Raw genomic sequence first — 16,781 nt, forward strand, 5'->3', positions numbered from 1 at the left:
GACTGATTTTCCCTTTGGGCTATATGTATATGAATGCAATCTACATCAATAAATAAATATGCTATTATGGGCAAATGCTCAAAAACTCCAAATAAAAACACCCCGAGGCCTTTATCACAGAGTCTTAGGCAAAGCTCTCATTTAAGGGTCTTTCCAAGGACAATCAAAGAGCTAAACATAGGACCATAAAATAAAAATAATTGACACTCCACCCTTACTAATTCACTGACACTGGTCTTTACTTCCTAGAATCGCTCGACACAGGAAATTTCTGGGGTTGTCTATTTAGCCCCTGACTCCTGCAGCGACCCCTAAAGGGAGGCCGGAACTACTAAAACTCAATACTTCAACTAAATACTGTAAGCTTCAAAGCGGCCACGAGCATTGGTCACATGGCTAAGTTACAGTTCAGTCCCATTCATTCTGCTGCCAGGTACATCCACGCTGCAGTGTAGGGAACTTTGCCCGAAGCAGCCTCTTCAAAAAAAGCTAAAGCGGGGGTGCCAAGAGCCAGACCCCCACAATCTGGTATTGGCGTCCTATCAATCCCAGAAAACACCTTTAAATGGAACGTGTCACAGGTATTTTTTTTTCCAATTTATTTATTTTAATAACTTTTTGTAAATAATTTTCCATGCCATTACATATATATTTTTTAAGAAATACTAGAACCTACAGCTTTCACTCTGGCCACTAAGCCTAATAAAAGCCAAACTTGCCAATTCTGTAGGAGGTTTTCTTTGCACCAATCACCTCATTTCCATGGCAGACAAGACAGAGAGGATTACAATAGAAGATATCACCTCCATAGACACCACGTAATAATATCCATCATTGCATTCACTGCTGACAATTTGTGATGTCACATCTTTTCTACTCCCGCCTTCCTGTGCACTTTGTCTAGAACACTCCCCCAATGACCTCCATGAGTCATCGGAGATTATTTTTACTTATAGCTGTGAGAGTGCTGTAAAGCATATCACTATATGCTGTTAACGCAGCAGGGGAAAAACTCAGGCAAGACGGCTGACCTCGTAACCCTTTTAAAGTGTCTCCCTACCCGGCCAAAAAACTTGGACTATGCAGCAAAGTGTTTGGCTCTCTGTCTCTTCTACGACCTCTGACCTACTTTGACTCATCGCTCATTGAGACATCGCTGTATCGGAAACCAATTGACCGCCCTACGTACCTAAGATGGGATAGTTTTCATCCTAAACACATAAAGAACTCCATTGTATACAGCCAGGCCATCAGATACCATCGCATATGTTCAAACCCTGCAGATAGGGACGAACACCTTGGGGGCCTCAAAAACACATTCTTGAGGCAGGGTTACCATCCAAGAACAGTTGATAACCAAATCACCAGAGCCACCAGGATACCAAGATCAGAGTTATTAAAATACAATACCAAACAGGAGAACACTCGGGTACCCCTGGTTGTCACATACAACCCCCACCTGGAGACGCTGAGAGGAATCACACGCAAATTACATCCACTACTGCAAAAAGACAACCGTCTAAAATCCATATTTTCTGACCCCCCTCTCCTATGCTACAGACAGCCACCAAACCTCAGGAATATGATTATTAGCAGCTCTCTGTCACCTCCAACTAACAAAGGAACATTCCCATGTGGACAGAAGAGGTGCAAGACCTGTCCGCACATACTGACCACTGACAAGATAGAGATACCAAACTCTAACAGGGAATATAAAATCCCAGGTACGTTCACCTGTAACACACCTAATGTGGTGTATTTGATCATTTGCACCAAATGTTCCACTGAAAATCTGTATGTTGGAGAGACTGGTCAGAAACTCAGAATGAGAATTAATTCACATCGCCATACAATCAAACAACAGAGAACTGATCTTCCCGTGCCAAATCATTTTTGCCAGGAACACCACAGCATCATCAATGACATGAAAATCTTGATCTTAAAAGGGAACTTTAAATCAAGGAAACAGCGACTGATTTATGAGTACAAGGCCATGACCCTATTCCAGACGTTGGACAATGGGATGAACATCTCACGTGGGTTTATGTCTTTTTATACACATCATTAAGACAGCCATTAAGATAAGAACTGGGGGATCTGGCAATTGATTGTTTGTTGTTATAAGTAGTAACTAGCCTCTTCCCCCCCCCCTCCCTCCTGTAATTCTAGCCCTGTGTCCAGTTATAAATATGCAGCCTCTACAGAGTGTTTTTTAGTTATATCTGAAGAAGAAGCTCAGAGGAAAGCTTCGAAACGTCATATTCTGTCATCATTATGAGTTAGCCATTAAAAAAGGTATCACCTACTGAAGACTTGCAAAGTTTTTTTTGTTTTTTCTACTTTGACTCTGTAATTCAGACACCGGCCTGCTGAATTGCCCTGTGATAGACACAGCGCTGAAGTTTTTTGGGGGAACCTGTGATTTACAGACAGCGCTCCAGAGGAAGTCAGTGCCCATATTATCATGCTGACCAGAGCAATGGAAGCAGCTCCAGCATAGAGGGCACTGGATAAGTACATGATACATGTTTAATATATAGTAATTTTTTTTTTTTTTTTATCAGGATAGAGAGTATTGCTGTAACTTTTATACTAGGCACAATACGTATAGTGTACGGAAAAAAAAAATGGAGGTTTGATCTCTATGAAGAAATAAATTAGCGCAGAATGCTGGACTGAAGAATAACATGGATTTTAAAAGGGGTGCACTCAAAGTAGGAGGAAAAAAAAAGACGAATAAAAAAGACCACACAAAGGCAAATGACAAATACTGCTAACGTTTTTATCTACATATAGCTTAGCTCCTTGTATAGTTAACAGATGGCTTACCAAAGGTTCTCCTGCTCTTTTGTGAATGCCAACCATACGGATGGCATCAACCGGAGCAATCTGATTATTCATTGCATTGATTTCTGGACTTGAAGGCGGAGAGTCATAGCACTTAGATGCAACTATGTCGTGGGCTTCTAAAAGACTCTGAAAGAAGAGAGAGATTTTCTTAGCAATGCACGCGATATAGCCTCAATGGGGTTTTCCAGGAATTAAATAATGGTGACCTATTCCTTACGACAGGTCTTCAATATCAGATTGGTAGGAGAGCAGCAGAGGTGCTCAGACGCACATCACGTCTGCTTCACAGGCCAGTGGCATCACATTTATTGGCCTGTTTAACTTCCATTTAATGGAATGGGTCTGCGATAGAATAACAAGCACAGTTACTATACAAAGTACTTGGTAAGCAGTGAAGAGGCTGCAGTACTTGTGGGGGTGCTGGGGGTCGATCCAATGGCAGGTCATCAATATCATCATCCTGGAAAACCCTTTAAACTAACAACTTAAACACCAATTTGGTGATGCCTCAGAATATGGTCACCGCGCCCCTCCACACATCTAGAACATGGAATTCATTTATGGGCTCGACATTCTACAATGAATATTGGAGAACAGGCTAGAAAAGGTGTAAAAGAGGGCAAGTAGATTAGTAAATGGAATGGAAGCTCTCATGACAAGAGGCTACAAAAATTAGGCTTGTTCAGCTTAGAAAAAAGATGCCCTAGAGGCGAGTTACATGTACAAATACATGAATGGTCAGGATATAAAACTAGCACATCATTTATTATGTCCAAGAAGGGAACAAAGGACTAAAGGGAAAACTTGATGGTTTTGGTATTGATATAGGAAGGAGTTCTTTACAGTTAAAGTAGTAAAACTATGGCATGTCCTACATGGCAGATACCAGATCAACATCTTAAAGGGATTCTAGAATTCACAATATGCATTTTTCAATAAACCCACATTGGAATAGCCTTTACTATTCTAGCCCTACCTTTTCTGTTCTTCTGCTCAGAGCCATTTTTGAATGATATAGTTTTTAGCGATTAGGCTAATGAAGCTCATGGAGCACAGGAGTGTTCCCACTGTGTTTAGAGCACAGCAGCGTCATACCCTCCCTGGCCTTCATTCTACCTCCTAGACCTCACCTGTACACTCCATTCTATGTAGATCAGTTGACTTCAGCTTCCTCTTCGCTGCCTCAGCAGGAGCAACTCTCTTCAGCAAGACTGAAATCCCACTGAAGCGCTCAGTCCTAACCCGAAGTGACCATGTTAGGCCAAGCCGACAGTTCATGTGCGGGATTTTGATCTCGCTGCAGAGAATGCCCCCTGTGCTCCGTGAGCTTCATTAACATAATAGCTAATAACTATATAATGCAAAAATGTATGCAAGCAGAAGTACAGAAAAGGTAGGACTCAAATAGCCTTTCTAAAGGCTATTCCAACATGGTTTTATTCAAAAAAGCTTATTTTGAATGATAGAATCCCTTTAAGAGAATTGATCTCTTTGCATCAGATTCCAACTTAGTTGTAATTTTTTCTCTAGTCCCCACCTGAGTAATGCGTGCTGCTAGATTCAGCACCCGGTATGCTAGAGAAAAAAAATTCCAATCATGGGCACTTTAAGCATACGGCAGATGGTGAATCTGAGCCAGGCCCTATGGTAGTGAGGGATTTAAACCATATCTACATTCTTATGAAGGAGAAAAACTTGAATATAGTAGTGGAGCACAGAGCTATAATCTCCATGTTGTACCATTCAGACTTTGGCTGATGAGGTCTAAGGCAGGAAGGCACGATGAGTGCCGAGCCAGGGACATCATAGCCAGAGCTTGTAGGCTGCCCTGTGGGAACAGGACAAGGCGAGAATAACTTTTGTTTTTTATTTACACTATTGGCATAAAACTTGCAGCCACCCGATCAGGTTTTTGAACGGAATACATTACTACACCTGTCAGTGATCTAGAATTGACAACTTAAGGTTGTTGTTCACATTGGATTACAGGGACTGCTTTAAAAATATACTGATCATGGGGCATCCCAAAGCCAAAAGCCTCAGGAATCAGCTGAAATCTGTAGGGAGAACTGTCATCAAGTGTTTAATTTTTCTGCAATGCCAAAGCAGGGAAAATGAAATATTCCATAGTTCCTTCTTGAAATCAATGAGTTGTCTGTGTGCCTCACCCTTCAGAGACACAAAAGCCTAGAACACATCAATTTACTGTCTTATCTAGTCAAGCAGTAACTCCGAACTATGCATGCATGCTTTATAACACTGACCATCACTGCTAAGAACACATCAGTAGAACGTGGCCCAAACTTTACTAATATCTTATGAATTACTTAAAGGGGTTGTCCCACGAGTGAAATAGGATGGGTGATAAGTATCTGTAAGGGAACAACCAGACATGCCAAAAACCACTCTATTCAAAGTCTATGGGAAAGACAAAGATAGAAGAATGCTGAACTCGCATAGACTTAATGGAGCAACAGAATGTGTACTAGACTGCTAAACAGATTTCCTATGGATGCAATGCTGTATCTTTTGACACTGATAAACATACCTGAAAATGGGGCTCTTTAAGTATGCCTACAAGTTCTTCAACATTTTTATCTTGATGTGCTAGCGGACCAATGTCTTCAAGAATTTCATGCAAGAGTTCAAGATTATTGTCGCTAACGGCTTCTAGCTTCGTGTCTTCTAGACGTTCATGTGCCTGCAATACAAAGGTAGAATACAGTAAATGGACAGAGTACACGGTTAGGCACTAGAACATTACTGCTAGACACAGAATGGAATGTATCAGAATGTACCAAACGCGCAACACCAGAATTCACAGACCAAGAATATAAGATCTTGGAGATTTTTCTCTCAACAGTAGATATCTTCTCATATATATATATATATATATATATATATATATATATATATATATATATATATATATATATATATATATATACACACACACACACACACACATATACACACATCTATCTATCTAGCCCTGAAGTGTTGGACTAAAGGGCCTACGGCCCACCAGTGATACTTGTTCTGGGGCCCACCCAACAACTTTCTGCTAATAGCCTACACCCTGGCTCCATCACTGTGGTGACTATCCATCATTACTGAGTATGTTCCCAGTATAGTCATCCCCTATAGTTCTGTGCACACCTCAATAGCTCCATGTATGTGCAAGGATTATAGTGAGAGATCTATGCTGCAGTCATAGCACAGAGAGCTGACAGCAGAAATTTTGAGCCCCCCAACAGTATATTGTTCCATATGGTATATAATGCGCCATACAATTTAATGTTCCCCAGAGCACCCACACAATATATATGCCCTACAAAGTATAAAAGCCTCTCCACATGTTCCCCCAGTATAATGCTCCGCAGTACCACATCCTCCCCCATAGTGGCCCCACATGGTATACAACTCTCCAAACAGTATAATGCTTCCAAGAGCCCCACACAAAACTGCCCTAAAATCATATCTGTTTGGTCAGGCTTATCACATGACTTGGTCACCATGTAGTGTGTGGAGTTGTAAAACAATAACACCTTTTAGCCTTCCTCCTCTGTTCCTCAGATCCTGTCCTTTCCATCTAGAAGTTACATGGCACTCCTTGCACTTAGTACCAGCGAGACACTGGTAGAGCTGACTGCGCATGCCGGCCGGCAGCCATATTTTCGAGGACGCAAGGCAAGACTGCGCAGGCGTCAGAGCTGACGAAGAAGGAAGACGACAGAGAAGGGGAGGATGCCGTTTGAGCGTTGGGGCCCGCCCTCATTGCTGCGGAGAACTCATTAGCATACTGGTAAAAATCGGTATTTCTAAGGAACGGCGCGGCAGAGACCATGTTTAAAGGTAAGAGACGAATAGCCTTTCTAAAGGCTATTCTGACATCTAAAGCAGAAAAAACATGGTTTCAGTGGTAGAATCCCTTTAAAGCTGCAGGCCGGCTCCTGTGCGGTGAGCTCGCAGGAGCCGACCTGTTCCAATGACAGCCAGGAGCCTAGTCTAGGCTCCCAGCCTGTCATCACTATATTACTACTGCGTCTGGTCTATGACCCTCCACAATAGTAATGTATAGAATTTCCGATAGATGGCAATACACTTGCTCCCCAGAAGGCATTCATTGTATAATGCTCCACAAAATATAATATGCTCCCCACAGTGGCCCCACACAATATAATATGCTCACCAAAGAGCCCCCCCTCAGTATAATGCTCCACAATGGCCTTAAACAATATAATATGCTGTTCAGAGGGCCCTCCCAGTATAATGCTCCACAGAGGCCCCACACAGTATAATATACTCCCCAGAGCCTCAAGCCGCTTCATGCAAACCTCTTGAAGTTCATTTTGATGAATATTCACAAAGTTTGCCCATTCGTTTCAGTGCTACTAATATACTCTGGGGGCTCTTCAGGCCTCTATACCAGCAAGCCCCATGTAAACACTGAGGCCTAATCACAGGCTTCAGTGGTGACGACCAGAATGCGTGATGTCAGCTACAGGCTAGAAGATGATGCCGGACACCCAGTAGAGGATAGTAAAAATGTTTGTTATTTTTACAGACTTGTATTAGAAAGCAGCATCATGGGCCAGTTCAAGTCTGTAATGCTATCATATTCTGCATTGCTTCACAGATATTACCAACACTGTCGCAAGTAGGGCTCACTATCTAAATACCATTTCAGCATGTGTTTGGAATGTGGTAAGAAATGGAGCATCCAGAAGAAACCTACACACGTTGTCTGGGTCAGATTTGAACCCAGGCCCTATATATATTTACACACTGAATTATGTATTCTTGAACTCAATCACTGTAAAGATTTTTTTTTGGCTGAACATTTTTAAGGTTCGAATGTAGAGTTACAGGCTACATTCCTGAAAAGAGAAGTCCTAGGACCCTTTATATTGGAGCAGTGTAGTTAATTCACCAAAGAAATTGTTGCAGAATGACAAGTCACCCCTATATGCCCTATAAAAGCATATGGACATGAGGGATGAGATGCAATGTCTCAGCAGCCTTGGTCTAAACCAGACCAGCCCTTATTTATTATAAGTAGTAAAGTGATTTCTCCTCCAGCTGTATATGATAGATATATAGGCCCTGTGTGCCACTATATGTTGTCTGCGTAGAGCAATACTTGAAGGGGAGCAGCTTGCATTTCAGTGTGCCACAAATGACATGATGCAGAAAAACCTCTGCCTGTCTCCATATAACTAGAGGCACGGCCCAGGGGACAAGTATGGTCTCACAGCAGCCTGTGTGTGTTCTAGTCATCTTTACAACATACATTATAGTTCTAGACAAGAATTATAATGTTACTAGAGATGTAAATGTATCTAATAGGAACATCCATCTACGGCAACAACATTCGAGGGATATGGTCTATATCAAAGACAAGAATAGAGAATATAGAATATGCTGCAATGGTAGGGCTGTAGGTAAAATATATGACATGCCGTCCTAGTCTAAATGCTGCAGGCAATGCTATACCAAGGCCATTTATCTTCCCCTCTATTAGGTTTCATGTCTATATAGAACACAGAAATGGTACAGTCTCGCTGTGCCTCCTCAGTATTTGTCATTCTGCAAGCATACTGCTAAATCAGCACCAAATCCCGTACCCAGATCTGCCTTCTATTATATTTAAAGGGAGACAAAGATTGGAGCAGGGTACTGATAGTCCTAAGCATCCTGCGCAGCCTTGCTGTGGAGTCTATGGCTGGTTAGGTGCAGAACCTGTGGTGTGAGCCACTCCGCTGGTTAGGTGCAGACATATGAGCCTAAAGGGGGAGTGAAAGCCAGGGAGGAATATGGAGAGGAATCTGAGGCGGAAGTCCACCTCTAGGGCCCGTTCACACGGGCACAGAGGGGGTGGTTTATGGGGCGGAATCCATGTCATCCGCCCCCTCACAATGGTGGTCTATGGAGACCGCTAGCATTCGTTTTTCCGCTAGTGGAAAAAAGAAGCGATATGACCTTTCTTGAGGCGGATTCTGCCTCAGGAAGTGAATGGGAGGTGGAAACAACGTCACAGTTTGTGGTACAGTTTTGGGAAAAACCGCGACCATTGACTGTCTTGGAGGGAAAAACCGCCTGGCATTTTCTGAATCGGTTTTTACCAAAAAAAAAAAACGCTCCAAAAAACTCCTCAAGGTCCAAAAACCGCTTCCTAATTAGGAAGCATTTTTTTTCCGATCCAAATTATGCCACACGGTATTCACATGTGAACTAAGCCTAAGGGTCCATTCACATTGAGTTTTTTGGCGAGGAAAAAATCCACTTCAGGAATTAGGAACTGTTTTTTTCTTCCAGCACAGTATGTGGACCTTGAAAAAACCACTAGCACTTTTTCCATGCGTTTTTTTGCCAATTCCACGTTGATTTTCCGCCTCCCATTGACTGCATTGGTTTTTGCAGGCAGAATCCGCCTGAAGGAAGCTTTTTTTTTCTGTTGGAGGAAAAAAATCTGCTAGCGGCAAAAAAAAAAAAAAAAAGCTGGCGGAACTCTCCAGATCTCTATGGGGAGGCGTTTTTCCACATTGATTCCGACACAGATTCAGCGCCAAAATCCTTGCCAAAAAAACTGTGTGAATGACCCTTATTCTTGTTCACTCCCTGCCATGTGAATAGACCCATAACCTCCTGCTGATCTGCTACATCTTTAGCTGGAGATCAACTAATGGGGTGGGACTTAGGGAAAGGAAAAAAAATCCATGCAGGAATATTTTGTAGATTCTCTGATTTTTATGCTCCTTTATTTTAGGGGGCGTTCACACTACCGTCGTTGTCCGACAGGTAGTGTCCGCTCCTAGTGTCCGTTCAAAATCTGGCACGGACATTAGGAGCGGACACTAGGAGCGGACACTAGGAGCGGACACTAGGAGCGGACACTAGCTGTGTCCGTGACACCTGTCATTTATTTAAATATAGATCGGGTGCGTTCTTTTGCACTCCATGCCCGTCCTTCCCTGTCCGCAAGTGAAGATGTCCGACTTTAAAAGCGGACAGAAAAAACCTACATGTCGGGTTTTTCTGTCCGCTTGAAAAGTCAGACATCTTTACAAGCGGACAGGGAAGGACGGGCACGGAGTGCAAAAGAACGCACCCGATGCCCATTTAAATAAATGACAGGTGTCACGGACACAGCTAGTGTCCGCTCCTAATGTCCGTGCGAGATTTTGAACGGACACTAGGAGCGGACACAGACGGTAGTGTGAACGCCCCCTTACTTGTGTAGCCTATGGCACTTTCTTTCAAACAATAGGAGGTTTCCTTAAAGGGAGTCTGTCAGTAGGAAAATTTGTATCAAACTAATGACAGTAGCTTGTAGGGCGGTCTCTACACTTTCCAAAGATGCCTTTCTTATTCTGCATGGCAGCTCCATTTTCATGAAAATCAGGATTGTATTCTTATGAAAATTAGCTGAAAAAGGGGCTTCTTTTCCTGATGGGGCTCACTTTCTGCTTTCTAATAAGATAAGATAATGTCAGCCAACTTGGCTCCCCTTCGCTTTAGTGACATCTCCCACTTGGTTAGGAGCGGCTATCTGGAGGAGAAACACAGCTAAGAATAACACACTGGAGCAGCAATATGGAAAAAGAAAGGCACCTTTGGAAAGTGAAGAAACCGCGCTACGAATTACTGTCATTAGTTTAGTACCGTTTTTCCTGCTGACAGACTCCCTTTAATATAATGACTACAAAGTAACAGAAATTGATATTACAGTAGCCATGTAAATCAAAGAATATGGCATTAGAACATATACCTGCCCTCTCCAGTATGCCTATCACACATTCTGTAACTTGCTAGTCATAAAATCACTTTGATGTCCTAACCTGTAAGCATTACTCCTAAAGGAAAATCTAAATCAGTCTGTAAATTGGATTTTAGCATTTGTAGTGACACAAGCATCGCCCCGACATCATACACGCAGTTATCCAGGGTACATGAAGTGCAAACAGCACAGGAAAGCGCTGTATAAAGAAGAACTTGGATAATTGATAGTGTGTAATAAAGCCAACAATGGCCACGTACGCTGTGAATAGAGACCCTGTAAGACAGTTTTCAAGCCTTTATATACCCGTAAACCGCTGTTTAAAACTCAATAACAGCTTTCCCTGCCAAAATCCTCTGCAAAATCCAGAGATGAATAAAACTCAATTATATTTGACAGAAAATTGACTCTCTGCAAATGAAATCAAACACTATTGTGTATCCTCACTCCTAGAACATCAAATTCATTATGGGTCAAACTTTTTTTTTTTAAAAATACACTGCTGGTTTTCCTGCATTTTCCATCAATGATCTGCCCACACACACACACACATAGAGCTATAATTGGTAATGCACCTCAGTGAGTGGGGCTACAAAGACGAATATGGTTGCATTAGAAAGTCAAAAAGCTCGTTGTCAAATACATGTTTATCCTATTGTCATACACTGCTGCAAGGCTACAGAGACCAGGGGTCAGTTCACACGGTACTACTATAGCGCTGGCTTCACATGGAGACAAATATTGTGATCAGGAGTGATCATGAGACTTCACCATGAAAGATGTAATACAAAGGAGGGATGGTCTGTGATCCTCAGGATAATCCAAGTATATGCAGAAGTTGAGGCAGGAGTGCTGGTCTAAATAAACAGTCTTTGTTCCAAAATGGTGCACACAACGCATTTCGGAACTTGCCCTCTCTCAAATATTTAGGAGCTTAAAGATGTCCTTTCACCACTTGGGGTAGATGCGGTTTAATGCACCACTAGAAGGCCGACAGTACACTGAATTCAGAGCACTATCGGCTCTCCTTTTTTGTGCCCCCTTGAAGAGCTATCGGTGCCGGTACCATAGCTCTTCACTGTCAGAAGGGTGTTCCTGACAGTAAGTCAGGAATGCCCTTCCTCACAGTAGCGCCTATAGCACTGTACTGTGAGAGGGGGGAGGAACGCCTCCTCCTTACAATACTCATCCATAGACCTGTACTGGGGGGACGTTCCTCACCGCTCTGTCAGTACAGCACAATAGACGCTGCTGTGAGGAGGGGCGTTCCTGACTGACTGTCAGAAATGCCCTTCTGACAATGAAGAGCTATAGTATCAGCACCGATAGCTCTTCACTGGGGGCACAGAAAGAGAAAGCTGACTGTTGGCTTTCTAGCTGTGCATTAAAGAGGTATTCCCAACTTCCCTGTTCACCAACTTGCAGGCTGTGTGCACTTTTCACTACCTGGTTTTCTCAGTACATTGGTGGGTGGGGTTTCACTTGCTCTGCTATCTCTCTTCATAGCAGTACATGTTTGCAGTCAGTAATGAGGGATGGTTGTAAATAAATTGGCACAGTATCACTGGAAGATGCACAATATGAAGCTGATGTAGCAGAGCTGTATATGATAGCAGATGAGAATCCTAAATTTACATGCTACAGGACCAAGAGTCAGCTTGTAATATACTCAGTTTTAGGTCTGTGTTACATACAGAGGTAACAGACTCCCTGTCTCAGCCCTTATCAGCAAAATTCAATTAGCGACCAGATAACTCAAAGAGGGAGATAAACAGCTCAGAAATACAAGCTCGCTCTGAGTCCCAAGCACTCAGCTACCCCTCCCTCTTGAGAGGAGGGAGCTATGACACTAGTCCTGGGCGGAGAGATAAGATCATCCCCAGGTCCGTGGTTATGGAAATGAAGTATAAACAATGAAGTGAATAATCTCAGATACGGCCAAACAAAACAGTTTTGCTGAAGCAATGTATTTAGGAAAAATCTTAAATCCATATGAGCTAGCAGTATAGATAGGATCCTTGAGATGGGACAACCCCTTTAAACTGCATGAGCCCCAAATGGTGAAAGGTCCTCTTTAAAGAATGGTTGTAAGCTTATCACAACCATGCAAGGCAAGTGGCCAATCAGCAGAACCTTGTTCTAATTTCAATTGCCTTACAGTATTCGGGCCCCTTCACACAGAGTTTACGCTCGGTGTATTCTGTACGTTTTACACGTGTAAAAATACACATGTAAAATGTAGTTAGCCATTGAGTTCAATGGCATGTTCGTATAACGCGCGTCTTTTTGCACGCAAGTAAAACAAAGCTTCATATAACCATGTAGGAGAAAATGTAATTAAAAAAACCTAACTACATGGGAAGGCAAAATTTAAAAAAAATAAACAAACATCAATCTTAGGGGCCCTGAAGTTGCTTAAATTTTTACAACTTAAATTGGCGTAGACTTTACTGGTCATTAGCACCAATATACTGGCATAAATTATGTTAAATGTAGCACAACTCCCACGCCACCTTCACTTCTATGAAATTGGCATGGCAAATTTTTGTCACAACCAGCATTAAAAAAAAGCTGTTTGCAACTTTTTTTAATGCAGGAAACCTGGTGTAGACCCAATAATAAATCTGCTCCAGTACATTTTTTTGTACAGTCCTTTTCTGCTGCATTTCATCAACGTGCGACCTTAGTCTTAATCTACTGCAGATTGAAAGAAACCAAACGATTAAAACCCCTATAGATATATTATGAAGTTAAACCAAGCAGAATTTTAGACATATTTGGGGGGGGGGGGGGGGGGGGGAATCTTGCAGAATTGTGAAATTTTATACGAAACTTTAACAAGAACAATATTAGTACTTATGATCGATTTGTCACAGTGATGATGCAGATGATCAGTAATGCCCCCGATCCCACTGCTGTGAAAAGTTCCATCCTACAAAACTGCTACTGCAGCTTCTATAGTAAGAGGTCACAAAACCGGACAGCATTTTACCATGAGACTACTCAGGCAGACTGTAGAGGTTCTGCTAAAATTACTAGAGAAAATAGGGAACAGATACGATCAATTGTATAAATACAGGAAAGACCTACATAAGGCAAGTGTGGCATCGCATTGGTTAATTTCATTGTATCCATGCGAGCAGCTAGGTCTCATCTGGTACCACTGTTGTGAATGGTGAAGGTATTGGGGGTTGGAACCCACTTATTAAAGGGATTCTACCATTAAAAATCTTTTTTCTGTGGCTAACACGTCGGAATAGCCTTTAGAAAGGCTATTTGTCTCTTACCTTTAGATGGGATCTCCGCTGCGCCGTTCCTTAGAAATACCGGTTTTTACCGGTATGTAAATTAGTTCTCTGGCAGCGATGGGGGCGGGCCCCAGCGCTGAAAATGCGATGAGGGCGTCCCCACCGCTGCCCGAGAACAGGATCCTGCGCTGCCTATCTTCTGCTGGATCCTCCCCTTCTTTCTTCGGCGGCTTCACCTCTGTCGGCTCTGACACTAGTAGAGCCGATTGCGCATGCATGGCCATAGTTCTGAGGCCGAAATTGCGCGTATGCGCAGTCGGCTCTACTAGTGTCTCAATGGCAGAGCCAACTGCGCAGGCATCAGAAGAAAGACGAAGAAAGAAGGGGAGGATCCAGCAGAAGATAGAGGCGGCGCAGGATCCTGTTCTCGGGCAGCGGTGGGGACGCCCTCATCGCATTTTCAGCGCTGGGGCCCGCCCCCATCGCTGCCAGAGAACTAATTTACATACCGGTAAAAACCGGTATTTCTAAGGAACGGCGCGGCAGAGATCCCATCTAAAGGTAAGAGACGAATAGCCTTTCTAAAGGCTATTCCGACGTGTTAGCCACAGAAAAAAGATTTTTAATGGTAGAATACCTTTAAATAGTAATGAAAATACAAGATCATCTAATGCATGGTTATGACAAAACCTAACTCACAGTATTATCACACATGCACGAGACATCATCCTATAAATGACGGCGTATTTCTGGTACCTTGATAACATTCCAAACCATAAAAATACCTTAGCAAGAGATCTTACAATGGGGTTTTCCATAATCCCTTTCAAGAAAATAATGTCGATTTCCTCTGCCCCTGTTGAAGAGGGTAGATCGGTCAACTTCTCCAACACTTGCTGCATTTCTGTAAGGGAGGAAGAAAAAAGATAATTTTATATACTATTATTTGTTTTGTACAATGACGACAGTCTTCTCTCATATTCTACAGTACTGGCTTATAGCAGGCCATGAAGGTTGGATTTGGGAGCTTTGTGATACAGATCCTGAATGAGGACCGAGGTGAGCCGCAGACCTGGACTTGTGTCAGTGTCACCTGAGCCATATGACAAAGGGGTCTGAGCTTTTAGAGGGGGTCTAAACAGTGGCCTCCAGGACTGCCGGAAACTAAAGCTTGGCAAGAAGAAAGTAAAAAGCAAAGAAAGAAAAAATCTGTGAACTATAAATAAAACAAAAGCATTATTTAGTCTATATGGGGAACATTTTTTTAAATTTTTATAAACTAGTAAAGTAAAAATTGATGTTTTAGGTTTATCTTCTTGAAAAAAATGCCTTAAAAAGATCATTAAGAATTGTATGTCACCTACAACATGGCGCCAATGAAAACTACGAGTCACCCTGTAAAAAAACAAGCCCTCGTGTAGATCTGGAAAAGTAGATTTTGGCCTTTGAATGCAGCAACACATGAGCTAACTATTGTGAAAAATTAAGTGTTTTATCATGTAAAATTATAAAAAAAACCCCACAAGAACAAAAAAATCAATACGACATCCTATACAAACTTTGTATTGCCACGGTAGAACTGATCTGTAGGGTTAAAGGGGTTATCCCATCACTATCTATACTGCTAGTTTATGTGGATTTAAGACTTTTCCTAAATGCATTGCTTTATCAAAATTGCTTTGTTTGGCCGCTATCTTAATTTATTCACTTCATTGTTTACACTCCGTTTCTATGGCCCTTGGGATTATCTGCTCATTTGTCAAGTGATGTAGCTGCCTGCTCTTAGGGGGGAGGGAGGGGCTGGGAGCAGCTCTGAGCTGTTTGTGTCTTTTAAGTAGCTGAGCTTCTCAGATAGGGGAGGTGAGACCTCCGGGATTTCTGAGCTCTTATCAGTCGGTTTAATTGAATTTGGCTGATAAGGGCTGAGATAGGGAGTCCGTTACCTCTATATGTAATGAAAGCTGACTCAAATCCAGCTCTGCTACATCAGCTTCAAACTGTGGTAATTCATTTACAACCAATCCCTGCAAGTGAAACCCCACCCACCTATGTGCCGAGAGAAGCAGGAAGTGAAGAGAGCACAACAGCCTGCAGGTTAGTGAACAAGCATCATGGGAATACCCCTATAAGCTAATGTCTCAGTACCTCCCTATACACTCATTGAAAACTACAACACAAGGTAAAGGACATTCTTAGCCCCGTTCCCTTCCATAAAATCAGTGGCAAGAAAAAGTACAACTCATCCTGCAAAGAAAAAAAAAGCGTCTACGCCTCTTTCTGCAGCTCATCCTACTTCCTTGACGTCTGCCTGCACGTGTGCAAAAGAGCCGGAGTACTGGCTTAGCGCTGAAGCTTGACACTCTCTCTCTATTGTGCAAGTATGGGAGCCTGCAGAGTAGAGATGTATTGAAGGCTACAGCACAGTGTCGGGACTGCTGCGCGCTTGCAGTCACAAAAGAGGAGGAGCCATTTCCCGCAGAAAGAAGACAGGTAAGTATAATAGGGTAAAGGGGAGGACTGCGTGAATTGGAAAGGGCTAGCAATGAGAGGAATAGCTAGGGAAACAGAGAGGGGTTGAGGAGTGAGATAGTGTGAGAGCCTACAATTACCAGAATGCATTGCAGCAGTTAAGTCAGCAGGAAGCTGCACCACATAAACAAATGCAGAAGATACTAGGAGCTCCCAGAGAAACCCAGAAATCACTCAAAACACTGCTAAAGGTATTTAGGTGCACTTATTAACCCATTAATAGGGCTAACTGACCTTTTTTTTAAAAAAAATAAAAAAAATAAAAAATGAAATCATTTTAGCCCAGAAAACCCCTTTAAGTTTAATTTACTGCATCACTGATACACATGATGAATGGGATGGGAGAACAAACGTGAGGCCTGCCTGATTTCAAG

General features: G+C 42.5%; 1 protein-coding gene across 3 annotated transcripts in view; it reads right to left on the reverse strand.

Moving 5' to 3' along the window:
* Positions 1–16,781, reverse strand: part of PALS2 (protein associated with LIN7 2, MAGUK p55 family member) — a 69,379-nt gene that overhangs the window by 32,506 nt on the left and 20,092 nt on the right. For 2 of the 3 annotated variants that reach the window (XM_075271440.1, XM_075271441.1), the window contains exons 2-4: positions 14,664–14,782; positions 5,399–5,551; positions 2,830–2,976 (exon numbers count right to left, since the gene is read on the reverse strand). In XM_075271440.1, coding sequence (XP_075127541.1) covers positions 2,830–2,976; positions 5,399–5,551; positions 14,664–14,780 — 417 coding nt within the window. In that variant the 5' untranslated portion in view covers positions 14,781–14,782. The remainder of the gene's footprint in view (positions 1–2,829; positions 2,977–5,398; positions 5,552–14,663; positions 14,783–16,781) is intronic. The other variant, XM_075271442.1, reaches the window with a different exon arrangement.

Source organism: Leptodactylus fuscus, chromosome 4, assembly GCF_031893055.1.
Source record: "Leptodactylus fuscus isolate aLepFus1 chromosome 4, aLepFus1.hap2, whole genome shotgun sequence".
Classification (NCBI taxonomy): domain Eukaryota; kingdom Metazoa; phylum Chordata; class Amphibia; order Anura; family Leptodactylidae; genus Leptodactylus; species Leptodactylus fuscus.